The sequence below is a fragment of the Grus americana genome, chromosome 13 (assembly GCF_028858705.1).
Source record: "Grus americana isolate bGruAme1 chromosome 13, bGruAme1.mat, whole genome shotgun sequence".
NCBI classification, from domain to species: Eukaryota; Metazoa; Chordata; class Aves; order Gruiformes; family Gruidae; genus Grus; species Grus americana.
The window spans coordinates 2,840,789-2,865,987 of NC_072864.1; the positions used below are offsets into that span (position 1 = coordinate 2,840,789).

The window sequence follows — 25,199 nt, forward strand, 5'->3', positions numbered from 1 at the left end:
TGTTGCTCCCCCAAAACACCTCCCGTTTGGAGTGAGCCCATTGGGTTAATGCGGGCAGTGGCTGGCCGAGTGACAGGGTCCTTTTGGGAGGGCTGACATGCCCCGGCAGAGGCTGTAGGGGTGGAGGTGGAGGGGTTGGTGGCCTCCTCTATGTGGTTGGTTGCTTCTCTTTGTATCAGAGACTCCCAAAGCACCCCAAAATAGCCACCTGGGCATGTAACACCCCCTCTGGGACATCCCTCCCAGGGGTCTCACCCTTTCCTTCTCTCCCATCTCTCACCACAAAACCCCCGGAGCTTTTTCTCCAGTGGTACCAGGGGAGAAGCTGGACTCCATCGCCACTGCCCTCTGACCAAGCAATTCCCCCGAGCGCTGCCCTTGTCCCGCCACACACTGCACTGGCTGCTCTCACCCAGTTTCTCCTCCCAGCTGGGACTTTTCTCCCTCTAATCTCAATTGGTATTTTTTTTTTTCCCCTGGAGTGGCTCATCTGGGGAGGAGCAGAGCAGGTAACTCACAATCCTCAGGGGTCGGAGTGATGGGGAGGCTTAAAAACCAGCTAAAGGTGATGGAAAGGGCTGGAGAACTCTCCTTTGATGGGGACCCCACATAGTTTTGCTTAATACTTTGGATGTCTGCGTGCGCAGGGGCTTGGACAGGCTGTTTTGGGGGGGGGGGGGTGATGAGCTCGGCGTGGAAATCCTGCCGCAAGGCAATTGCTCTCGCAGGGGCCGTACGCTCGCCTTGTGCCACAGGAAAGGGGCCGGCACAGCTCTTGGGAGACATCCGCGCTCGGCCGGCCGTGAAAAACCGTGGTGAAATTACACAATGAGCTTTTTTCCTTCCCCTTCCTCCGAGCCGGCGCGGCAGCCAGCCGGGCTCTGCGCGCAGCCGTGTGTGCCTGCGTGGGCACCCGGGGGGGACACGATGCGCCTGAGCTCCGGAGGGAGGGATCGCATCGTCCCCGCGTCGCCCTCCTCGGCTGCTCCCCGGCGTGCCAGCCACGCTGGACCCGGCCGCGCCGGATGCCGCTGACCCACCAGCGAACGAAGGTGCACCGAGGCTGCTGGGTGCAGGTAAAAGCGAGGGGAGGGAGGGAAGGAGGGCAGCCACCCTGGGACCCCAGCCCTGCGGTGACCCTGCACAAGGACAGGCCTTGGCATGGCAGCACGGTCGTGTCCCCCCCCCGCTGAGGTTTAATCCGTCCTCTTTGCCCATCTCATGCTGGGAGGGGATAACCCGCTTTCTCGCGGCCGAGGAGAGCACCGACCTCTCTTTAAATTCAGCCCGTGGGTCGGATGCGTTCATCCTCCCTGGGTAGGACGGAGGATCCCCGGGCACCATGGTGGTCCTGGGCTCCATCAGCAAAAGGCTTCAGCCACGCTGCCGTACCAGCTGCATCTTTACCCGTGAGCCCAGCAGTGCGGGCTGGAGGCAGCATCTCCGGTGGGACTGGGGGGGGCTGAGTGTGTTTGGGGCAGGGAAAACCCTCCCGTGCCTTTTGGGGAGCTCATTTCCAAAATACAGCCCAGCCCCCGGGGATCCCTAGGTGAAATTTTGTCGGGTGAAAATGGGAATTGAGGAATAAATAGCTCCGTTTCAGGGCTCCCTGGGGACGCGTGTGCATGGCGGCGGGGGGGTGAAAGCTGTGCTGCTGGCGAACGTTAAAGGAGAAGCCGCTGCTCGGCACAAAAGCCGGTCTTACGCAGCGCAGGTCTATTCAAGAGACGTTTAATTCTCTTCTAAAGTCCAGGCGAACGGGGAGCTGCCATCTGGTGTCTGATGGCAGCAGGAAGAAAGGGCTCTTTGCAAAACCGGGGGCACGTTGGGAGCTTGCTGGGCTTCAGATTGTCTTCAAACGGCTCCGTTATTAAGGCTGAGCGAGCCGGCTTTGTAAAGTGACCCGCGTGGGTTAATGCTGGCTTTGAGAAGGGGAAGGGTCCTGCCTGCGGCTGCCTGACCCAGCAGGCAGCAGAGCCCCGCAGAGCGACGCCGGGGCTGGGAGAAGAGCCGCAGCTGGGGAGGAGACCCAGGGAACCAACGGTGTTCACATCACCTGCCAAAAATCCTGCAGCAGGAGCTGCCGGGGGATGGGACCCGGCCGCAGGCTCTCCGTCACTCCGCTCGCCGGCTCTCCCCGTCTGGGTGCAGCGCTGGGTGCTGATTCTGGCATGCACCGAGCGCGTGCGGTCTCTGTTCCGCCTGCGCGAGCACAGCTGAGCGCGGGTCTCGGTTCACGGCCTGCCTGGTATTCGGGGAATTATTTTTATTAAGTTGCAGAGGCTGTAACTTCTCCGCCTGCGGAGTGGCTAGGCAGTGTCTGCAGTCGGGGTAGCACGGCTGTGCCTTGGCGAGGGCACAGCTTAAGCCCTGATAGAACAGGGAGCACGTCCTCGCTGCCAGCGCCGGGAGCGGAGCAGATCTGCAGCGGGGACAAGCAAACTCAGTGTGGGGGAGTTGCAGCTTCCCTAAGTCCCGGGGCTTGTTTAACGCAGGAGGTTTGTGTGTTTAAATCTTCGTGGGGCATTTTGGGGAGGAGGGGTCATTGCGGAACCTCTGGATTTAGGGTGCTATGAGGGATCCGGCACTCAACGGGTCTGTCCCTCAGCCGTGACCCCACTGCTGCGTTGTTGGAACTGTGGGAGAGACACGGGGGAACGAGCCTGACCAGTTCCCCATGAGGAAACAGGCTGTTCCTTTACGGCACAGGGAGTTTTCCTTGGCAGAAACAAAGCTTTGCCCACGGTGCCTTTGCTGGCTCAGCGCCCGCTGCAGCACTTCTCACCGGTGCAGAGGTGCTTTGCCGGGATGAATCCGTGGCTGCAATGGTGGCAGGCGGCTGCATGGTCTCTCTGGGAAGCGCCGGAGCTGCTGCAGCGGCCGCGGTGCAAGCGATGTGCCCGTGTCGGACCCCCCCCGGTCCGGCTGCACGGCGGGCGATGCAAGCCTGGGTGCTTGCGGGGATCTGGATGCGCTCGCGTGTGTGTTGTGCACAGGGCGGATGAGACAAGCGTGGATCTCCGTGGTGGGGTGCAGCGTGGAAAAGTGCCAGCACTGAGAAATGGCACCGTGCCCTGTTCCTCCAGCAGCAATGACTCCCCGTGTCCCCCTCCGCATCGGGGCTGCGTCCTCTCCGGGGAAGCAAGACATTGGGTGGAACCAGGTAGCAATGCACCGTCCCCCTTCCCGCAGGTTAGAAGGACACATCCCCTGACACGCCTGGGAAATGGAGACGTGGGACATGTTTAAACCACCCCTGCTGCAGAGCAAGACCAAGCCCTGCCATGGCCAGGACAGGATGCTGCCCATGTGCTGCGGGAGCATCTCTCTCACCGCTTGCACGGTTCCTCCGGCTCTGCGCAGCAGCGGGGCCGAACGCAGCCCTTGGTACGGCGTGGATGCGCTGCTGGAGATCTTGGCAGAGCTCGTGGCTGTGGCGGTGTGTGGCGGCAGAAGGAGCAGAGCCCATCCCCTCTGGGCTGCCAAGCCAAGTCCTGCAAAAATATTTAATCATGTCTTTTCCCCTTCCCCGGAGCAGCATCTCTAGCGGGGGGTGCAAACGGGCCGCGTGTCCCCAGGGGCTGGCAGAGCCCTTGCGCTGTGCGTTTGCACCCAGGGAGCAGAGGGGTGGGAGGGATGTACTTTTGTAGCTATGAGAAGACAGCCAGAGGTTTCTTCGTTTTAATTACAGTTTTTAATCGCCCCTGACGGCTCCAGGCTGGAGCACCGTCTCCATGTAGGACGCAGATGCGAGTGTGGGTTTGAGCCCTGTCATTATGCAGGATGCCACCCACGGCTTGAGCTGATAACGAGGATTAGCCGAGTTTGTCATCCAGCTCTGGGGACGGGGCGGGCAGGGGCTCACCGGGGGCCAAGCCCCATGGCCAGGGAGTGAGGAGACCTGGGCCACGGTCTGTCTGAATCCTGTTCCCCGCTGGGACTTTCATCACAGCAAACCGGGGTTGGATCCCGCTTCCCAGGCGTGAATTGCTGAGGTCCTGCAGCATACCCGACCTCAGCACCCAGCACACCTGTCCAAAGCCCCAAGGGGAAACTCCATGCAGGTTTTAGGGATCCTGGGAGAAAGCATCCCATCCTGAGATCCCTGGAAAACGCAGGCTCGCCTGGCAGGGTGTACCAGGACACCCCGTGGCATGGGAACACAGGCTGCTGGCGTGGTGACAGAGCCACTGGGTTTGTGGTTTGGGTGGGCTGATGGGGTCTGTGGTGCAAGGGGGAATTTGGGGTTTACCAGTGGCCAGGCCACTCATCTCGCAGCGTAATAACAGTCCCTGGGGTGGAGTGAAGGTTCTTGCCCGGGGGAGAGCATCACGTCCTCGGTGCATTGCTTGCACCAGTGCTGGCAGCGGTGGTGGATCTGCCCCGGCATGTGGGCACAGAGGGTCCCCGAAGGCTGTGCTCGAAGCCGGGCTGCGTTGTGTCCTTTATCACCGCTGTTCTCCGGTCTTGGTCCCATGGCTGCCAGTTCAGCATCGCGCGGTGGGGCTTTGGGGGTAATTTTATTTTGCCTCTGTGTGTCATTTCCCCAGGCTTTGTGAAGAGAAGGAAGTCAACTGCAAACCTAGACTGGGTGGTCCTGTCCCCTGGAAAGGATGTGTTGGGACCAGGGTGGGAGGAGGAAATTTCCTCTGAAATAGGGCAGAAAAAGAGTCCACCCTCATCCCCAGCTCCTCGCTCCTCCCTTCCTCTCCCAGCACCGTGTTTAAACACCCCGTGGGTGCCTTCTGGGCTTGCACACGCCTGTCTCAGGGCAGAGCCACACGACATCTCCCATCCCTCCTTGCCTAATTCCTCGGGGCACTGACCCACCAGCAGCCCCAGGGCCCAGAGCTGCACAAACCAACTCGGTTTTACTCATCTCCCGATGCCGGCAGCATCGTTACCCCTGGGTACCCGGGCATGGTGGGTCCCACACCGCCCACCATTCTCGCGGTGCCCATGTGCTGGGGGGGATCAGCAGGTTTTGCCCCGTTCTTAGGTAGCTGAGGTGTCGCAGAGGTTGATGCAGGTGGAGGAAGCAGCAAAACTGGGCAGCTCCCTGGTTGCGATGGGCCAGAAATGCTGGATCCAAAGGCAGATCATGGATGAAAGCTGCTTGCATGTGTATGTGCATCTATAGGTGCACCCTTCAGATCTATCCCAGCATTTCTTTTTAGGAAAAACAGGCCTTTTCCAAACTTTCAGGGCACCGCAGGTTTCCCGTGGTGTTTGCAGGATGCTGGGAGGTTGGCTGGCTGGTGGGTAAATGGCTGCTCGCCGGGCAGGGAGAGATGAGAGGAAAACAACCCAGGCCAGGAGAAGCCATGAGCTTTTAACCATTTAAAATTGAGATCCCTGCCTCGGGATGTCTCCTGCCACCCGAATATCCTCAGATGAAACCTGCAGAAGAGAGGCGGCTCTCAGAGCTCCCTGTCTGTCTGTGCGTGGCTCCAGCCAACTCTTTTGGGGTTGCTGATATTCCTGCCATGGTGCGTCCAGCTGTTGTACACCAGCTGCCCATGGGGAATACAGATGTGCTGGAAGATGCTCGCTTGCAAGAAAGACCATAGTCAGCTGTGTGCTACCTTGGCTGGCTGGCTGAACTTCATGGCTAAAGGCAGCCCAAGAACTGCAGGACCTGAAAGATGCTGAAGCTCGTGACATCGTAGTAAGGCTCCCCAGCAGCCAAAAAGTCCGTTTTTATTCCAGAGCCCTCGTTCACTCTCAAACTGGACCCAGCAGTGGCAAGCCAGGAGCGGGAACCCCCGGGCAGTGCCTGGGTGGTGGTGGGATGCGCAGCCGGGCTCGTCTCCACGTGTGGATGTGCTCAGGCTGCGGGAGCTGGGGCTCTTGGTTTGTATTTTGGCTATTCCTTTCCTGGATTTGTTCCACTGCAGCGACGGCTGGGGTGTGGAGTGGGTATGGGGCTGAGCTTGAGGCTCGTTTTGGTTTTGAAGCTCTTCTGGGCTCTGTGCTGAGAACCAACAACCTCGGAGGCTGCAGAGACGCCTGGGCACCCACAGCAGCTGCCAGCACCTTGAAACGCCTTTTGTGGCCTTCGTTCAAGGGCAGGGCTTTATCGTGAGCTGGCCGGTCTGGTCTTCACGAGCAGAATGCACTTCCTAACGCTGCCTGCAGCCCTGCAGGTTTCTGCTGACCCTGCGATGCTCCGTATACCCACTGAGTCCTGGGGTCTCGCTCAGCCTGCACCCCAGGTCCTGTGTCCCAGAAGGTCATGGCACGTGCGCACATGGAGAAGGGCACGAGGGATGTCGGGAAAACACGGGTCAACGTGTTTTAGAGCAGTTGTTTGGGCAGCGGAGTGTGCCGAGAGCCGTGTGCGAGCTCCTGCAAACTGCTGTGTGCAGAGCAGCCCCTGACCTGCTGCCTGGAGGGGACGGGGATGGGCAGAAGCTGGTCGGGCAGCGATGCCATCTGCCTGCTGCCTGCTGTGCACATCTGGCAGAGAGCTCGGGGATGCCTCTCTGCCCCTCCTGGGCACGGGCATGGCCTGAAGCAGAGCCAGGGACCGCCGTTGCCCCAGCACAGTCCTGTTTTCTTTCCGGTGATGTCTGGAAAAACATGTTCTGGATGTGGCCGTCTCCTCCCTGTGCTGCTGGGGTGCTGGCGCTGGGTTTCTGGGGCAGGACAGACCTGCCCAGAGCCAGAGCTGATGGCTGAGCAATGCATCTTCATTTGTGTTTGTTTTCTAGATCTGGAACTCCCTAATCTTGGCAATGTCTCGCTCCTAAGCAGCGTGTTGCTCGGGGCAGCTTCCGCAAAGCTCTCTGCTCGGCTGCGCGCAGGGCGGGTGGCAGCCCACGGGCAGGCTGTGCATGGGAAGGGGCTGATCAGCGGCTCTGGGATGGACCGTGCTGCCCCTGTTTACAAAGTACCAGTGCAGAAACGCTCTCCCCGAATCGCTCAGTGGGAGCAATTGTGATTCGGATGGATACTTAGAAGGATGCCCAGCTGGTAGAGGAATTTCTGTAGTTTCCTTACAGGCTGCGTGTGAAAGGGGACATCTGGGGTTGTCACATGCCAAGGAACGCCCAGCTCATGGGTTACCTGCACAAAGTCTTCTGCACAGGACATCGTTGGGTGTCACATCCATGCAGTGGCTGTTATCTGGGCAGGTGGATTTGTTATCCCCACCAATTCCCTTCCATTAAGTGCAGAACTGAGAAAGTGTTCTCAAAAAGCTCTGACAGCTCGGTTTGCAGATCTGCCTTCTTCTGCTTCCAGGCATGGTCCCGAACGTGGTGAAGGGGGGAAAAGCACGGTCCAGCTTAGGGAGGAAGGCACATGCTGCAAAGCACAGCTGTGTGAAGGTCCATTGTGTGCATCCTGGCCTGCCTCCTGTTAAAATACAGCCTGGGGTGGTTGGAAAGGAGCTTGCCCTGCCAGCGTTGTGAGGAGGCAGCTCTGAGCCCAAACCTGCAGGTGCTGGAGGGGCTGGCGGAGGAGGTCCCCACTCCATCCCTGCAAAAAGGGACTTTGCAGCTGCCTCGAGGGCAGGAAGGTCCGGGGGTGGATGGATGAAGCACAGCGTGGTCCCTGCAGCTGGAGGAGCTGGTTGGAGGGGGTCGTGCTGCCTGGGGGCGGATGAGCCGGGCTGCAGCTGGCTGGCTCCCCGTGGGCATGCCGCCAGTCCCTCCTGTGCCGCAGCCTCTCGGCTGCTCCTCTCCTCCCGACGGCCGATGCTCTCGGCGGCTCGCTGGCTGCAGCAGCGTCCTTCCAGCTCCCCCGGGACCCAGGTTTGGGTGCGTGTGGGGGGAAAGCAGGGTTCGGTGTGTGGGAGGGTGGGAGAGTGGGGTGCCAGTGGGGGGGGGGGGGGAGGTGACCACTCGGTGTTGGGTGCTTGTAGATGCACGACTTGCTGCCACCCCGGGTGATTTTCCTTTCGGTCCCTGCTGGGAACCTGGGTGACAGGGGCTTTTGCAGCCAGGGTGATGAGCTGTCTGGTGCTCAGGGAGGGTGCAGGGTTGTGCCTCCCTCTCTGTCCTGTGGGTCCCAGCACCCCCAGCACCCCACTGACCCAAAGGGGCCCTGGGGAGGAGGAGGGCACTGCTGGGACAGCTGCTCCTCCCGCAGCCGGTGGGTTATTTTTCCAGCCCCCGAGCCGGGACAGTGTGCTCTGCATGGTGAAACACTTCAGATTTGGTTTTGTTTTGAACTCCTTCTTGTCTGATGAACTGAACATTCATCCTTTGGGGCATACTAATCTTTGAGCTGAAAGAAATCTGGGGTGGTTTTTTTTTCGCTCTGGGGGTGGTTGCCTGTGTCCTGGGATCAGTTCCCTCGAAGGCAGTGGGGCTGTGGCTGCCGTTGTGCTGCCCTGGGGATGTCACTGTTTTACCTGTGCTGCTGTCCCTGCTCCTGCGCTGCCTTGCCCTGCGCTGGCCCCGTGCCCAGCTGCTGCAGCGGGGCTGCTCGTACCGGCCTCGCTTCTCAGAAGGCATCGCCTCCCGGGGCAGAAACACACTCGCCGAGGACTTGAGTGACTCTGTGAGGAAGGGGCGGCTTCAGGGCAGCCCCTTCTTTGCCTCTGTTGCTGCACAGCAGCTGCTGCAGTATCGCCCGGGATGTGCGTGTGCCGGAGCATCGCGGTCCATCGCCGGCCGGTGCTCCCCATCTGCAGAGAGCAGAGCTGCCGGTGGCTGCCGTACCTGCTTTGCAGGACTTTTGCAATCTGGGTTGGACGCCAAAACTAATGAATTAATTGCAGCCCAGAGCCCTACATCCACATCCCGTTACAGTTTCTGTTGCATTCAGCATCCCCTTTCCATTCCCATTTTAGGCAAGTCAGTGCATGTTTAACACTGGGATGCTCCAGCCCGGACATGGCCCCATTTCCAAAGGGGGTCAGGCAGACCCGTGAGCAGAGATGAGGGAAGGGGAGAGGAGGATGCTTCTCTGGGGCTGTCTTGGAAAATCACCAGTGTGTTTGCCAGCTCCTGGCTCACGCCGGCTCAGTTTTGCCCGTCAGGCTGTGAGATGTCACATCCCAAATGTGGCATATGGAGCTTGGGCTCAAATTGTCTCTTTTCTGGCCTAAAGGATGAAAAACCCACTTGAACAGTGAAGAAAGCACACGAGCACTGCATGGTTTTGCTTATTCACGTGGCTGATGGAGAGCAGCCAGCTCTGCCTGCCCCGTGCACCCATGTCCTGTCCCTCCCTGCTGCTGATGGGCATCCTGGGGACACTGTAGGTGGTGACCTGTGGTCTCCTCTCTCAAGGTCCATGGTGGCCATTCCCAGGGATCCCCTCCTCAGTTTTGTCCTTCCCCTGTCTTTCAGATGTCCTGCAGTAACCTGGCTGCCCGCAGAAGGACCTCCCTGCCTTAGCCAGCCCATCCTCCCAGGCACCTCGCTGGCCATGGCCTCAACGCTCCAGTGAGGGGCGAAAGGACAAGGACCAAGTCCCCCTGACACCACCACATCCCCCCCCAGGAGAGCCATGGAGGCCCCCCTGGACGTGCCCGTAGGGAACCTCATTGACTTTGATGCTGAAACGCCCGCCTGCATCCCCTCGGAGCCCTCTCCCCCCCCTGCCCCCAGCGGCAATGGGCACCTGGGGGACATGGAGGACGTGGCCGGGGACGACAGCGATGCCACCGAGTCGGCGGACAGTGAGAACGACATGGGAGATTCTCCCAGGCACTGGGGTGGCTACCACCGCTCCTCCTCCAACGAGTCCTTGTCCTCCAGCCAGAGCACCGAGTCAGCCCGGGACGAGGCAATGGCCGAGCGCCGGGACTTCATGCGGCACTACGTGGAGAAGATCTTTACCAGGGGGTAAGCGAGCAAGGGCCGGCCACTGCCGCTGAGTCGCCTGCCAGGGGACGTCCTGCGGGATGGGATCTGGCTGCTTTCCCACACCGGGAGCATCGGTTTGTGTCCCTCCCCGTGCTTGGCTAACGCAGCTTGTTGCTCCCTGCCATAACGTGGCAGTGGAGCTGAGGGGGGGATGCGGGCTCTGGCTTGCACCCCTCTCCTGGGCACGTTCCAGCTCATCTTTCACCCCCAGCTTCCCTCCCTTCTTCTTTCTCCCCTTTCCCATGCTGGGGTCTTGCCACGGCAGGGGTCTCCAGCTCCTCTCCCCCCCCTTCCCCGACATCTCTGCCGTTGTTTGTACAATTATCAGCAGCTTGCACATGCCCCGGGGCCCCCCAGCAGCCCCCGGCTTCCCCGCCCCAGCCCTGCATCCCCCCCAGCTCCCATCGCTGTGGTCTCCGTAACGCCGCGGCTCGGCGTGTCAAGCAGGATTGAGCAAACTCAGCGTGATGAGCAGCAACAGGGGCTGGTTTTGCTCTGGGGCAGAGCGCCTGTCTCCAGAGCTCAGTTTCTGCTCGGGCTGTCCTTGGCTCTTCCCTTCTCCCTCTGCCTTTGGTTTTTCCCTTGCCAGGGAGGAACAAAAGAGCAGCGTGAGCTGGAGGATGACAAAATGGATGTTCTCCTTCCCCTCTTCCTCTGCCTTCCTCCCAGCATCACAGCACCTGGATGCCACTGCTGAGAGGGGTGATGTGGGGGAGCTGAGCCGTGCTGGCTGGCTGGGGGATGCCGGCCACATCCTCAACTTTAATGGTGGTTTGTTTTTTTTTCTTTTTTCCCCATTTCAGAGAGGATTTGGACCAAGAAGAGAAGGCCAGGTTTGGTGAGCTCTGCAGCGGCGAGAACGGGAAGGGCAGGGAGTGGTTCGCGAGATACGTAAGCGCGCAGGTAAGGGGAGAGATGGGCGAAGGGGCGGCAATCCTGTACCGGGGTTTGGAGCAGCCTGAGCAGGAGGCTCAGGCCAGGGGAAGTTAGCAATGACCCAAAGCTATATTTTCGGAGGGCAGGAACTCGGGGAAAGGGAGGAACTTTGGTACAGGGAGATACAGAAGTGAATAAATACAGAAGTGAATAAATGCATCTCGAGGCAGCGAAATACCTGCTTGCTGCCACGTGGGAGAGAAGTCATCTGTTATATTTAAAATGAAATCCCGTCAGCACTCAGAAACATCTTATTCCCTGGAAAAACAATTCAGAGAGGCAAACCTCTGTCTCCAAGAGGAAGGCCCGACTGCCTGTGCTCTCTGCCCACCTCCCTGCGGCAGGGGGGGTCCCAGGGGTGCTGAGGTTGTCCTGGCTGCTTGCGGCGGGCAGCTGCCCCACAGGGCTGTGCTAAACCCTGGGCTTTGTGCCTGCAGCGCTGCAACTCCAAGTGCGTCTCGGAGCAGACCTTCTACCGCCTGATGCAGTCGTTCGCCCTCGTGCTGTTTGAGTAAGTTGGGGGGGGGCGGGGGGGCTTCGTTGCAACCACCAAAAGCCCCTGAGATCAGAGCCATGGCTCGAGGAAGGGCAGCAACCGCGAGGCTGCTTCAGTTGCCATCACTGAGTGTCTTCACTGAATCCTCTCTCCGTGTCAGGTGTCACCAGATGGATGACTTCAGCCCTGCCAAGAACCTCATGACCATGTGTTTCACCTACTACTACGTGGGTAAGAGGCGCCTGCACCCTCAGGCTTTGCTTGTGCTGGAGACCGGTGGTGAAGTGTGCCCTGTGCATGGGAAGGGTGATGGATGGGTGGCCAAGCTTACTCTGGCTGACTCCGGTATTGAGAAGAAAAGAGCCTCCATGGCTCAAAAGCTGTGCAAACCTGCTGGGGACCCTCACTGGGGTGGTACCTCACACTGATGCTGGTTTGTCATTGCTTCTAGCCAGGGATGTTTGTATGTGGTGATCCCGAGATGTTCCCCAACCCTGGGGATGTGATGGGAAACCCCCAGCCCAGAAGCACCTTGGCTCGTTGCTAGGTGTGTGGTGGTCACTCCTCCATGGGGGGGCTGGATTTTCTATGCAAAATGGGGGGAGGATAAAGACCTACGGGAATTGGGATGGGATAGGATGGGGTCTGGGCTGTTTCCGTCTGGCTCCTGGTCTCCGTGGTGCCTCTTGCAGCTTGGAGCAGGTCCTGCAAGACCTGGCAGCACCCAGGACCATTGGGCCAACTGAGCTCCTGACACATTTCCCACAGGCAAGACCCACACACTGCCCTTGGAGGCCAAGGAGAAGCCCATGGGCAGCATCGACTCATACCTGAAGTCGGCAAACAGCTGGCTGGCGGAGAAGAAGGACATTGCAGAACGGCTGCTGAAAAACACATCGGCCAAGACAGAGAACGTCAAGGGCTTCTTTGGGGGCCTGGAGACCAAACTGAAGGGTCCTACCATGAAAAAGAGCGAGTGGGTATCACTCCATTGGGTGGGCAGGGTGGGCTGAGGCTTGCACTCATAAGGTGACCAAGCCAGAAACCTCCTGGGTGTAGGGCCACCATGAGCCAGGGGTTATCATGGCCATGGGAACGTGGTCTCTAGCCTGGTCCCATGCTTCATACTTTGGTCATGGGGCATTTCACGGTCTGGGAGTCCCTTGTCCCTTGGCCATGGAGATATGTGGTTCCAGGAGATGGTGCTGCTGCTTTGTGGTCTTCTGCATGTAGATGATCTCTGTGCTGGGTCCGACAGTCTCTTAGCCACCTTTCTGGCCCCAGGGACTGTGACATGGGAGCAGGGGGTCTTTCAAATGAAGGTGCTCCCCTTGCCAAGGCGAACAGGGTTTTGCTGCGTGGGCTGTCAGGGGGACAGGCTTCTCGGGAGCTGACACTGATTTCTGTGCCACAGCGAAGGTGAGGACAAACCAAAGGAGACGCTGAAGAAGACAGGTGAGTGGAGCCAGCGTTGCTGAAGTAGGCATGGTCAAGGCATCCCTGGGAAAGGAGCGAGGGTTGGAAGTGGTATGAAGTGACCGACCTTGCTGGAGGTGTGGGGTGGGGAGAAGAGCAGGAAGGACCAGTGCTGTCTCCTCTGAGCTCCTAGAGAAGTGCTCCAAAGGAGCCATCACAGCTCCTTGATTTGGACCAAACACAGCTCCTGTCCTGCAAGAACATCTTGTGGCATCTTGTCCTCAGTGCACCAGGTTGCAGAGGTTTGGCCATCCACCACCTCTGACCTTTTATACTGTTCCAGCTGTACCCCTGGTAGCTGCGTGCGCTACCGAACCAGTGGTCCAGTCCCTCGAGCATCCTCCTGGGACATCCATTCCTTGATCAGAGCTGATACCTGCCCACAAAGGGCAGCCAAAGCTCCTCTTCACATTGCTGTGGATGTGTTGGGGATGAGTATTTGGTTTGCAAACCTTCGCCATCGCGGCTGCTTGAACACCAAGCTGGCAGGGGGGCACAAAGTATGTGCATGGGTGGGAAGGTGGGAGTCATCCAGACCTCGGCATGTAATTGTGTGTCCCCACAGTTTCCGTGCAGAGCCCAGAGGAGGTGAAGAAAGGAGAGAAGATCTACCTGTACATGCACCTCAAGCAGCAGCCCATCTGGTAAAGCCTGCCTGGGGCGAGCTGGCTCCTGCCCGGCATTGGCCTCCCCGGGGACGGGATTTGTCCTTCTTGCCCACACATTCCCCAGACTTTGATGAGTGCTTTTAGGCTGCTGCTGTCCCTAAGAGAGGTGACCATGGCTTTTGCACACCCCTTGTGTTAGTGAGAGTGTGTTTGCAGACACACAAGGAGCTGGTCCAAAACCGGACCAAATCTGCCAGACTTGCTTAGCCCCCTCCTTGAATCATCTCCTGGCCCCTGGGAAGCAGCTGAGCTTGGCCCTGGGAGGACTTGGGGACAGGCTGGGGGAGATGGGGGGTGGCCATCCCCAACATCTCCCCTCCCTCCCTGCAGGCACAACCTGCGGTTTTGGAACGCCGCCTTCTTTGATGCCGTGCACTGCGAGCGCAGGAAGCGGTCCCCCACCACCAGGTAGGACATGTCCCCATGGGACAAGGAGACGCCGTGTCCCCTCCAGCCCCCTGGCGTTCCCCTCTGCTCCCGATGGCCCCAAGCATTGCTGACCACGGGGAAACCCTCTGCTTTCCACCCCTGACTGCAAAGCTGCCAGGGCCACTGGGCTGTGGGGTGGGGAGATCTGCATCCCCACAGGGATTTGGGAGCACGGAGGTTTTTCTTGCTCGTTTTTGCATCGGTTTTGCCAGAACAAAGCCCTAGAGGTGTGCCCAGAAGACCCGGCCAGGATTCAGGGTGTTGGTGCTTAGTTTGCAAGCAGATCTGGGAAAAGATGCTTGGTGCAGCCCTTCAGGGAGGTGCAGCGGACGGGGAGGGGATGCGCTGGGTCCCGGCTGTCCCCAGGAGGGCTGTGGAAGTGCAGCCAGTGTGGCGTGGGGACCGGCCAGGGCAGCCAGCAAGGAGGAGAGCTGGAGATGGCGGTGTGGTTGGCCCCGAGGGCTGGGAGGATCCGGATAAACGCTGCAAAGGGAAGGGGCTGCTCGTTTCAGAGGGTGGCTGTGTGCAGGGAGTGTCTGGGTGCCTGGGCATGGGGACCCCATGGGGTGCAAGGGAGGGTGAGGCGCTCGCCAGGCTCGTGCCCATCTCTTGCTCTACCCTGGCCCTGTCGCGAGGGCTCGAGCCATTCACTCCTCTCTCGGCTGCAGTTTCATCCCTCCGAAGCCGGACCGTCCTGCCGCGTGTCCGTGCAGCGCTTTGAGGCTTTGAGCTGGCGGGGTGAGAGCTGTTGAGCTCAGGGCATTTGAAGGGCCCCTTTTCTGAGCAGTGATGGCACTTCTTGAAGCAGCCGGCCCTCCTGCATCCCCCCAAAACCTGAGCGAAGCCGTGGCAGCCCTGGTTCACACCATGGGACGCTCTGCCAGCCTCAGCACACCGATCAATCTCTGCTTCCTCCTTTATTGCTTTTCTTTTTTCTCCAAGCAAGCCACTGAAAGAACCTATCGAACAGTAATGTAACCATAACTGCATTTGCTTTGATTAAGCCCCAAATTAGCAGCAGCAAATGTCTCACAAGGACATACGCCACGGGCAGCTGCTCTCTGCTCCGAGTGCCTTTCTCAATTAATCTGATGGCTGAGTCCGCCTCCGCCGCAGAAACAAACCCGCCTAACGAAAGAGCTTCAGGAGCTGCAGCCTGGAATACGCCGAATATCTCAGGGGAGGTTGGAAGATGGTGGTGACACCCCACCCCTCCCCACCTCCGTCCTCTGGAGAGGATTATGGAAGCCACTGGGTGAACTGGGATGCTGCTTGCTGGACTGAGGATTAAAATCCCTGGCAGGAAGAGCTGGTTGGCGAGGGCTGGCATCCCATGGGCTGGGTTTGAAACCCCAGGGGTGGTGCTTGACCATGGCAGGCGTCTGCAGGGTCCGTGGTGACTGGTTTGTGATGGTGCCCATCTCTGTGGGGTGGCCAGGGCATCGCTGGGGCGGCGGGGCTGCGTCCGCCCGGGGCTGTAGCAAGAGCCGGGGAGGTTTTTTCTCCTCTCGGTGGGGAGGGCCGGGGACAGGGGGGAAGGAACCAGAACTAAACTCCTCTTTTTCTCTTTCCTCTCTCTGCCTCTAACAACCTTCTTCCGTCTCTTCTTCTCTCCTGTCCCCTCCATCCCTCTATCTTGCATGATCTTTCACGCACCACTTTTGTCGGCCCTGTTTCTGCTGCCGCTCCAGAGGGAACGCTGGGGAGGAAGAGGAGAAGAGGTGTGTCTGTCCCCGTACTTCGGTGCATTAGTGTCCAGAGGCCGACGCTCAGTTCAGGTCCAAATCCTGCCCTGGGGAGGGGGGTAATGTATTTCAGGGGGGCTCTGAAAGGTCCTTCTCCAGCGGGGAGGAACGGCCGGCAGAGGTTTGACTTCACGTGCATCACCCTCTCAAAAGGGTCAGAAAGGTTTAGATCGGTTCCTCTTTAACGTGGCTTTTTAAAAAGAAACCCGAGCGGTTTCAAGCTGTGATATTTTACTGTGGGAATCGGGTGCCCAGCTGCCGGGGGAGCCAAGGGCTTGTGCCGGGAACGGTTCCCCGGGCAGGTTTTGGACATGAACTGAGTCTCTTCGTGGAGAAATCATCCCCCTCTCCTGTCCTTCCCGCTTGCTCCCAGCTTCTGCTGCCACATAGATGTGCCAGGAATCCTTTGCCAGCTGGAAAAGCTGGTCCTTCTATTATTTTTTTCTAATGCACTCTTGTGCTGCCATCCCTAGATAAAAAGAAAAACGCAACTGAGGCTGCACGTCGTGATCGCGAGCGTGTCCTCTGGGTTGCAAAGCTCAAAGCAGCCGCATCCATCCGTGCTCCAAGCTGGGACTGGGGAGCGGGGAGAGTCATTGCTGTCTCGCTGGAGCGTGGGATATTCGATCTGGGAGCAAACCACTCGAAGTGATGGCATTAGCAAGAGGATGAGGGCTCTCTGAAGCTTGGCAGTAAATCTTCCGCGTGGCTAAGGCATGCGCCGGCAACTGAGTAACTTAAATATCGCTGGGATAGAGCATTGCTCAGGTCAGCTGTGCGGGGTGAAACGTTGCTGCTGAAAGACGAGCGATGCCGGGCGGCCAAATTCACGTCTCACCGGCGCGGTTCTCCCCAGCCACCAGCCGTGGCGAGGCGTTCCTGGGTACCCTGAAATACGGGCAAGGTGTTAGCACAGCCCCTGGGGTTACGCACCCCTGCGCCTGCCCCACCGTGCCGGTATAAAGATCAAAGGGTTTGGGTAGAGCCACACGTGGGCTTTCCCCCTTCCCAGGCTTGTTACTCCCGAATAACAAGCCAGAAGCATGGCAAATTTTTCTTGGGCACTTTGATAATTTTTTTCTTCCTCCCTCAAAAACATGAAAAAGCAGGAAAAAGCAGTTACAAGCATGCTGCTTCTGTAAGTGGGCCAGTGAGATCTGTGAAGTTTTGCTTCCAGATTTCAAAGCCCTTTAATTTGATTCTTCTTTCTTTTCAGGCTCCACATTTGGATGTGGTTTTTATTTGCTATCATAAGCTTTATCTGGGAGAAATTACACCGGGTTTTTTTTTTTTTTTTTTTTTTAAAAATCCCTTTAAACGTATCATATAAGTTTCCAGAGCTGCATAAATATAAGCAGCTCACCCCTGGAGACCGAAGGCTCCGAAGGCTCGGCTCAGCTTTCGCACACCCGGGCTGGGCTGACCTGAGTGAGAACAGGCTCCCCTTCGTGGGCTCAGCCTGAGCACTCATCCTTTTCCAGTTTCAGCAACGCAGACGTGCTCTGGGGCTGAGCTAACCTCACGGAATTTGCTGTGAGACACCCTTCTTCCCAGCCGCCGTTTCCACCCGGCACAGCTCGTCCCACCCTGCTTGGCGTGCCGGCGAGCTAGCGCGAGCTGCAAGCGTGCGGTCCACTCCTGGGGTTCTCCTCTTCCTTCTCCTCCGCAGAGCTGGTTTTCTTCTACCTATCCCCGGTTTTCCTTGCTTTTCCTCCTCTTATCCTTGGCTGTAACCTCATCTGACTTCTTCTTGGGAGAGGGCTGGCTTCACCCTGGAGCTGTAGTTTCCCCAGCGTGCATGCACTGAGCCCCCCGCCGCCACCCCCTGAGCGTTGCACCAGTGACATGGCCGTGACACAGGCTTTGCTCCCAAAGACCCCCAGGTGGGACACCTGGATGGGGACCCCTGCACTGCCTCAACTTGGTTGCAAACATCTAGAGCTTAAACCTCCCTTCCTATACGGCAATGCCGCAGTTGCGTTTGCCGGGGAGCCGGAGCGGAGCCGGGGCGTCCTCAGAGCAGCGCTGTGATTTCGGCAATTCAGCCCCCGAGTGGGGCCGTGGGGAGGGGTGCGGGAGCCCCCCATGCTGTCGGAGTGGGGGAGGCATGTCTGGGGAGCAGCTCGCTCAGGGTTCAGGGAGTTGGAGCCCTGCTGCAGCGGGGGGAGAGGTGCCTGGTACCCTCCTGGTACCTCTCCCCAGCACGGGGGGCTTCAGCGGAGCCCTGCTGGGATGGCCACCCCCGAGAGCTGCAAAGCCCCCTGCTTCCTCACTCATCCCCCTTGCCGAGGCGATGGCACCGAAGGTGAGACGCGAGCTCTGTGCTGGAGAGGCTGGTGCTACTTCCTAGCTCTTCATCAGGCCTTCGGGAGAGAACCAAGGTCAAAGACGACCTTTTTCCCCAGGGTGTCTCTCGCTTTACCCCAGGGCGAGAGATCTGCGGATGGATGCAGGTGTACGAGCTCATCCAGCGCCGCACGTGCTGGCTCTCGGTGCCCTGCTGTCCTCCAGCAGCGTGGCCTGGGGAGGGGGGTGTGCAGGCTGGGGGTCCCAGGGTGACAGCGGAGCCGGACGGGCTTGTGCCTTGCAGGGAGAAGTGGTGCCACATGACGCAGGAGGAGCGTGACGACAGCCTCCGCTTCAATGAGAACATCACCTTCGGGCAGCTGGGGTGAGCAGCGTGCGGGGACCGTCCCTCCTGCAGCCGGGCTCCGCGGTGTGTCCTCGCCAGCTGTGGCTGGGACGCCTTACAGATGTTCCCCCGCTGGGGACATCCCTTACGGTGCAGAGGATGGTTGATGCTTCTGCCCTGCTCCTGGCCCTGATGTTGCAAATCTGGGCACCGCAGGGACCTAGCACGCTCTCCCACAGCCGAGCATCATCCCAGCGCCCGGTGCAAGGGGCTGCGGAGAGGAAGAGGAAGGTGGGGGGAAGAACGGGCAGCCTGGCCCTTCCCTCACCGAGAGCATCTCTGTCCTTCCTCAGCACCTTCATTCACAACATGCTGGCGTTTGGCCTGAACAAGAAGCTCTGCAGCGACTTCCTGAAGAAGCAGGCGACCATCGGCAATTTGGATGAAGGTAGGGGCGAGCCGGGGGGACGCGCACCCCCTTCGTGGGGTCCCACAGGGACGGAGCCCGCCTGCCTGGCTGGGATGCTTCGGCACCCTCCAAGCGCCCTTTTCTCTCTCCTCCGCAGAGCAATACAAGCTGCTCAGCGACCACATCGAGCAGATGGCCACCGAATAGCCGCCTGGCCGGCACGCTGCGGCGGAGAGACGGCGGCCAGAATGGGTGGGGAGGGGAGAGAAATCCACCTCCGGGGCTACCTGAAACTGAAGCTGGGCTACTTAAAAAAAAAAATCACACACACAAGCTGCAATAAAACCTGCATGAGCATCCACCAAACTTTAGAGCTGCGCCAGGGCAGCCTGTAGAAATAGGAGCCAAGCAGCCCCCCCCCCCCCTCGCCAGACCATCCCCCATCTGTTTTCAGAGCAGACAGTCCCAAAAGTGTATTTTGTCAGATAAAAAAAGGAAAAAGGAACAAACAAAAAACAAGAGAAAAGCAAAAAGAGAGTGACTGCTGGCAGCCCCTCGGTGTGTTTGTGGGAGCTGGATCGCCGTGTCTTCAGTCCCCCACGTGAAATGCCGCCTGTGGTCTTCAGTGTTTCCTGGCACGATGGCAGTGGGTGCGGAGCCGCCAAATATCTTTGCTGCTCCGTGCCTTTCCGAGGCTGCCGTGAACGGTGGTAAATCCAGAGGAATCCAAAGCTGTGAGGCTCCTGCTGCCTTTCCCCGCCGGCATCCGCTGGGCGATGACAATGGAGGCTGGAGCCTGACCAGGGATGCGGGAGGGGATGGCAGGGGCCGCATCCAGCCACGGACAGAAGCCAGCGCCGGGGCGGGGGGAGAGCAGCCGACTCTGCCTCCAGTTTGACCCATCTCACTCCGTAGTGAGGCACTGGGCGTTCGCAGCACGTGGGTTTGTCCTGGCGATGCAGGAGCTGGCTGCTGAGGATGGCGATGGTTGGGATGAGGGGCTCTGGGTCAGTCTGGCAGCAGGCTGTGCGGCGTATCCAGGGATGTCACCACCGGCCGGGGACACGGGCAGCGCGGGGGCTTGCTGGGAGCAGAGATGGGGCTGGCGAAGTGCTGCTGCCTTCCTTGGTATAAGGCTCCTGGGGAGCCGGAGGGAAATCCTTCCCTTGGGAAAGCTTCCCTGCGCTGCCTGTGTGGTTTGGTACCTCCGGGCAGAGGGAAAACACAGTTTGCTCCGTATCATTAGCCTGGATCAGCAGGAAAAAAGCCATGGCCTCAGGTGGGATTGCTGGGAGAGGAGGCAGAGGAGCATCACGTGAAAGTGGCTTGGGAGGAGGTAGCACAGCAGCAGCGAGGCAGATCCCCCCCGTGCCCGCTCCCTGCCGCATCTCTGTGTCAGGGCTGCCGTGGGCTCGCGGCATTTCCCGAAGCCTCCTGCTGCTCTCCTTCCCCTGCCCCTTCGCTGCAGCTGATCATCAATCAAACCTGAAATAGCCCCATCTCAAGTACATCTCCTATTCCGCTCGAGTGACGGCAGCTACCCGGTATCTGTTTTTTCCCCGCGGACCCTGGCACGGCGTTTGCAGAGAGGCTGGGGACATGGGGCCGTCGCTGCTCCCCTCCGCAGGGCACATCCCTGCTCTGATGGGAAAAGCTGCTCCTCGAACAAGAGGAAACCCCAACCCCATGCAGCCAAGGGGGTCTCACCCCAAAAAACATTGTCCTGAAACATAAATCCAGGTTTCAAGGGACCGTCACCTCCATTTTTCCCCATGCTGCCAGCTGTATCCCGTAGGATAAATAGCATCCCAGGGGTTTTTCCATGTAACTCTTAGTTTCTGGTGTCATTTCCTAGCATCAAAATGATGCTTTTACCTAAGCTGGGCTTGATGCTGGGCTCAGGACTCTGCTCCACGCTGGGTCTCGTAGAAGGATCGCATCCAGCACTGGCTTTCCCTTAGCCATTCCCAAACCTGGGCAGTTACTGGAGAAAGGTTTTTTGTCGGGGCGAGGGGCTGCCGGAGGGGACTAACGTGCACGAAAGTGCACGTTAGTCCCCTCCGGCAGCCCCTCGCCCCGATGAACATCTTTCTGATGGAGAGGATGTGCTGGACCACAGGTATCGGGCAGCTCAGCGCCACGACCTGCATCCTGGAGCATCCCATCCCCGTAGCACGCCTGGGTCTGTTTGCACTCGGGTCTTTCCCGAATCCTGCTTTGTTTATTTCCCCCCCCGCCCCCCAGTATGAAAAAGAGTTCAGCGGTGAAATATATATTATTTGCATGTGTATTTTTCTAAAATATATATATATTAAAATAAAATTTAAAATGTCCACAAAACCTTCCCGACTGGGACTGCGCGAAGGATGTGGGGAGAGAGAGAGATTGGAATAAATTGTCTTAAAAATTACTTTCTTGCTCAGTCCTGTGTTTTAATCAGATGGCTTTTCTCCATGCCGCCTGCTCAGCCTCGATGGTCCCCAGTGCCTTCCCCAGCTCAGCCCCCACCAGCTTCTCCCTTTTGATGACCTACTTTTTTAATAGGGAAAAATTGATGCACCTTTTAAAGAAACGTTAACGTTTGCCCTGGAGCCAGCTAGGCACACGAAGGAGATTTAATTTTTATTTTCTTTTCCCCTGTGCGCTCAATCTCTGCCAGTCACCGCTGATCTGAGCTGGGATCCTGCTCTGGCCTCGGGACATTTGATTTCACTGTATTTAAAAATCAATTACTCAGTATTATCTTATTAAAAAAAAAAGATGTTCCCTCAGATTAATGGGCTGGGAGTGTCATCCTCCACCCAGGCTTTGGACACCACGTCCCCTCAGGTCTCTGTATGTCCAAGCTGAATTTGTTCCCTGCCCTGCAGCGCTGGTTTATCTCTCTCGGTGGCCCAGGAACGGGGTTTCACGGCCGTGTTTCTCTTAGGAAGGAGCTGCCCTGCTCCTTCCTTTTTTTAATTACTCCACAGATTCACCGTGGCAGGAGGGAAACCCTGCAGCCCGTGCTTGGATGCCTCACCTGGGCTTTTTACCTGGATGTGGGCTGAGCAGCTAAGGAAAACCAGAAGCCACGTGCCCTGGGAGTGCTTTTATTTCCTCCATCCGATGAATTACTCATCATCGCCTTGCCCGATAAGCTTGTGTGTATAAGAAAGGAGGTGCTTGTTCTTTAGGTATTTGCTCAGCGCCGGGTGCCCTTTGCAGTGGGTGCACCCGTAGCACCTCCCGGCCGCTGATTTTGGTGGCTGGGAGCAGCCTGCGCTTACGGAATGGTATAGAGAGGCTACAGGGGAACCAAAGCACAGCGAGAGGGTGTGAGCTCCTCGGCCACTTAACCCTGAGCTGGGAGGTCTGGTGTCCCTGTCCCGAGCTTGTTTAGCCTTTAATGTGCGAGAAACGAGGTGCGTTAAACGAGGCGAGGGGCAGCTGAGGGATGGCACCCTACCCAGGAGGGTCTTTGGCTGAGCTGAGACCGCCCTCATTTTCAATCCCCAAAGGTGGGTTAGACCGGCCGTGATTTGGGTGACTGCAGGAGGGGACCCTGGCGAAGAATAGCACTGGAGGAGGAAGGTGCCGTACATCATGGCTACAGCCTGTCTCCCCATCCCCGCCTGCCGGCTATTAATTACACCCTCCGTGCAACAGCTTCAGGGAAGCTGATTCAGTCCCTGGCTGATGCCACCCAGCCGTGAAACCCAGGGCTTGGCCACAGCCCCGGGGGCTGCTCCAGCTCTGATCCTGCCAGCCTGAGAGCAGCAAGTGGCGCTCAGCCCCCTCTCTCTCCCCTGAGGGATAAAAAGGACGTTAGCTTGCTGGGCTCCGGGGGTTTTATTGCATCTCTATTAAAGCTGTTAAAAATCTTTCCATTGTAGTAGTGCCTGGGAGTGATAAGTATTCATAACAGAGGGGATTCAAGATGGGTTTGGCTGTAAAAACACCTCTAAGCTGGCTGGATTTATGGCTGTTAAATCATCCCTTTTCTCATCTGCCACAGCCTTTTCAGATGTTCATCACTGAACAACAGCGAAGTTGGGGCCATAATTCGTGCCGCAGTGTGCGGAGCAAGAGGGAGGGAGTCCTCTCCATCAGTAACTAGCTCGTGATTTACAGGGACCGTCTCTTACTCTTTTTTTTTTTTTTTTTCCTCGAGCAGGAGATGCTTTGACTCTCGTTAGCTGCTCTCGTCCACACGCTGCTGCCAGCTTGCTTGGCCAGCTGGAGCCAGGCAAGGGCCGGTGGATTTAGAGCCATGCCAGAAAGTTTGACAGCAGCATTCGGGGAACTCGGGGCCGGCCCTTGCCCGCAGCAGGCTCCGCAATGCGGGGCTGCACCTCTCGCCATGCTCGGGCTCTGTTTTGGGACTGCATCTCCCCGTCCTCCCCTTGCTTCGGGGTGAAACATGGGAAAATCCCGCGGATGCCCGCTGCAGCACCCTGCAAAGAGCCTGGGTTTAGGCAGCGGCGTGGCGGGAGGGAGCGAGGTCTTGCGACATCAGCGTAAAACTTAATCCGTGCTTTGCAAGGCAGCGCTGCCGGAGATGCCTGCTGCTGCCCGCTCTCCCTTTCCATTGCTTCTCAAAACAGAGCACGGAAAATCTTTTGGGGGTAAAGCCTCCGGCTTTGTCCAGGGGCTGGCAATCCTTGCCCGGCCGCAGCGCGTCCAGGATGCGACCAAAGGCCAGAGCGAAGCTGCCAGGTACCGGGTGCCGCTGAGCCGGGGACAGCATCCCGCCTGGGTGCTGGCAGCTATTGCAACGCCAGCCCGGCACCTGCAAAGCGGGACCCCAAAACATCTGGCAGAGGCTGTTTTGCCCCCCCCCCCCGTTTCTGCCAGCTGTGCCGGTAATCGGTTTCGTAGCCCCATCAAGTGTCTGCCAAGTGAACTGCATTGCTGGCTCCCAGCTTTCTGGCCCCCCGGGTGAGGCAGCGCTTGGCCCGATACCGCACACGGGATTTGAAGTGAAATATGCGGCTGGTGGTGCCGTCAAAGCCAGGATGTGCCCGGGAAAAAATTCCCGGCAGATGTGGCCCCATCCGCTCTCCCATTGGAAAAACCCCTGGTGTGAAGGGGGGGTTCTGTGCAGAGCTGGAGTTGATTTGCTGCCAGGGGACCCTGGCCATCGCCCCGTGGTGTCCCTCGGTACCTGGACGTGTCACCGCAGGGTGTGCGGGCAGCGGAGGGTAAATAGCAAAGGTGGGTGTGAAAAAGGCTGCTTGTGGGGGTGGTATGGGGGGAAAGGACACTGCCCAAGGTGAGGGGGCTGCGGGCTGGGTTTGGCAGGAGACCCGCAGAAGTAATGGGCTGTGCTCAGCTGGCTGCAGTGCTTCCCTCTTTAGATTCTCTGTTGTCTAATATGGGGCGGCTCAGCCTTACCTCAGTGCTTTGGGGCTCTCTCCACTAAACGCTGCTGAATGTCCTAGGGATTGTAAGAAGGCGATCTGTTGAAATCCCCTTATTCCTCCCTCCAGACACAGAGTATCTCCAGGAGATGTTGCCTCTTGTCCTATGGCAAGTGTCAAAGAAAACCCAGGCGTCCTTCCATTGGAATGGGGAGGGATGTTTAGCTTTTAAGTCTCTAAACTTAGAGAGACAGATCCCACCACTAAAGCATTTGATTTTATCATCCTCTGAATGATTTACAATTGAAACTGGAAGATTCCCATGGAGAAACATGACTTTGATTTATTTTAATTTTTTTTCCCTTGCAGGAGCCTGAACATCCCCAGTCTGTTTTACAGCAGCCCAGGGATGCTGCTGGGAAGAGATGTGCCACGGCTCCCATTTCGGAAGGGCTCGAAGGCAAGGCTGAGTCACTGTGTGCACGGGCAGAGCTGCAGATAGGGCCCTGGACAGTAATGAAACACATCTGTCCGTTGCGGCCACATCTCAGATGTGAGTCACATCCTCTCGCTCTGCACTTTCAACCCGACACACTGTGTTCGGGCAAGGTCACTGCAGCTCCTTGGCCGGCCAAGGAGGCACGTGGTGATGTCTTGCCCAAATTATTTTCACCAGGCATTCACCCGAGCGCTGATCTTTTAGGTTTTTTTATTTTCACTGCTGGTTCCCCAAAGGGCATTTTGCTCAGCTGCGGCCAGCCTTTGCCATGGGCTCAGCCTAACTTACCCCTCTGCAAGCAAAGCAGGACGAGCAGCTCTTTAAAGTCTGAATAAGCTGGAAAAATCCCAGTCCTGTCCTGCCAGCATGCTTTTTCTCCCCAGCAGATCCCTCTGCAGCTGGTTGAGTACGATGCTGGAGGATGCTTTCTTGGCGGGGAGGATGCAGTGCTAACGGGGGCCGAACCCACGGGGCAGTTCCCCTCTCTCCCCTCACCAGCAGCACGGCTGGAGCAGCAAATGCTCCGCGCCATGCACCGGGGGATTTGCTGTACAAAGCATCAGCCCAGCGGGTGTGGGACCCGCCGGGGCTCGTCTGTGGGTCCACAGGATGAGGATGACACAGGACGGCTGCCGAGCATCGGTGTTGCACGTCCTCCTGGGCAAAGCAGGGCACCAGCTACGGCACTGCTGCTCCCGGTGCTATTTCTGACAGTGCTGCGAAAGCGGTTGGCAGGTTTATTCCAG

At 58.3% G+C, this 25,199-nt stretch overlaps 1 protein-coding gene across 9 annotated transcripts in view; it reads left to right on the plus strand.

Moving 5' to 3' along the window:
* The window catches only part of KIAA0513 (KIAA0513 ortholog), a 28,504-nt gene extending 7,889 nt beyond the window's left edge, over window positions 1-20,615 (plus strand). For 3 of the 9 annotated variants that reach the window (XM_054840829.1, XM_054840830.1, XM_054840828.1), the window contains 12 exons: window positions 9,303-9,800; window positions 10,625-10,724; window positions 11,195-11,268; window positions 11,414-11,484; window positions 12,022-12,229; window positions 12,668-12,708; window positions 13,295-13,373; window positions 13,728-13,805; window positions 15,518-15,547; window positions 18,162-18,242; window positions 18,557-18,651; window positions 18,770-20,615. In XM_054840829.1, the coding sequence (XP_054696804.1) occupies window positions 9,463-9,800; window positions 10,625-10,724; window positions 11,195-11,268; window positions 11,414-11,484; window positions 12,022-12,229; window positions 12,668-12,708; window positions 13,295-13,373; window positions 13,728-13,805; window positions 15,518-15,547; window positions 18,162-18,242; window positions 18,557-18,651; window positions 18,770-18,819 (1,245 nt within the window). In that variant the 5' untranslated portion in view covers window positions 9,303-9,462 and the 3' untranslated portion in view covers window positions 18,820-20,615. Of the gene's footprint in view, window positions 1-839; window positions 1,077-2,349; window positions 2,499-7,666; window positions 7,764-9,302; window positions 9,801-10,624; window positions 10,725-11,194; window positions 11,269-11,413; window positions 11,485-12,021; window positions 12,230-12,667; window positions 12,709-13,294; window positions 13,374-13,727; window positions 13,806-15,517; window positions 15,548-18,161; window positions 18,243-18,556; window positions 18,652-18,769 lie in introns of those variants that run through there. The other 6 variants (XM_054840827.1, XM_054840832.1, XM_054840831.1 and 3 more) reach the window with 6 other exon arrangements.
* The last annotated feature ends 4,584 nt before the right edge of the window (window positions 20,616-25,199 follow it).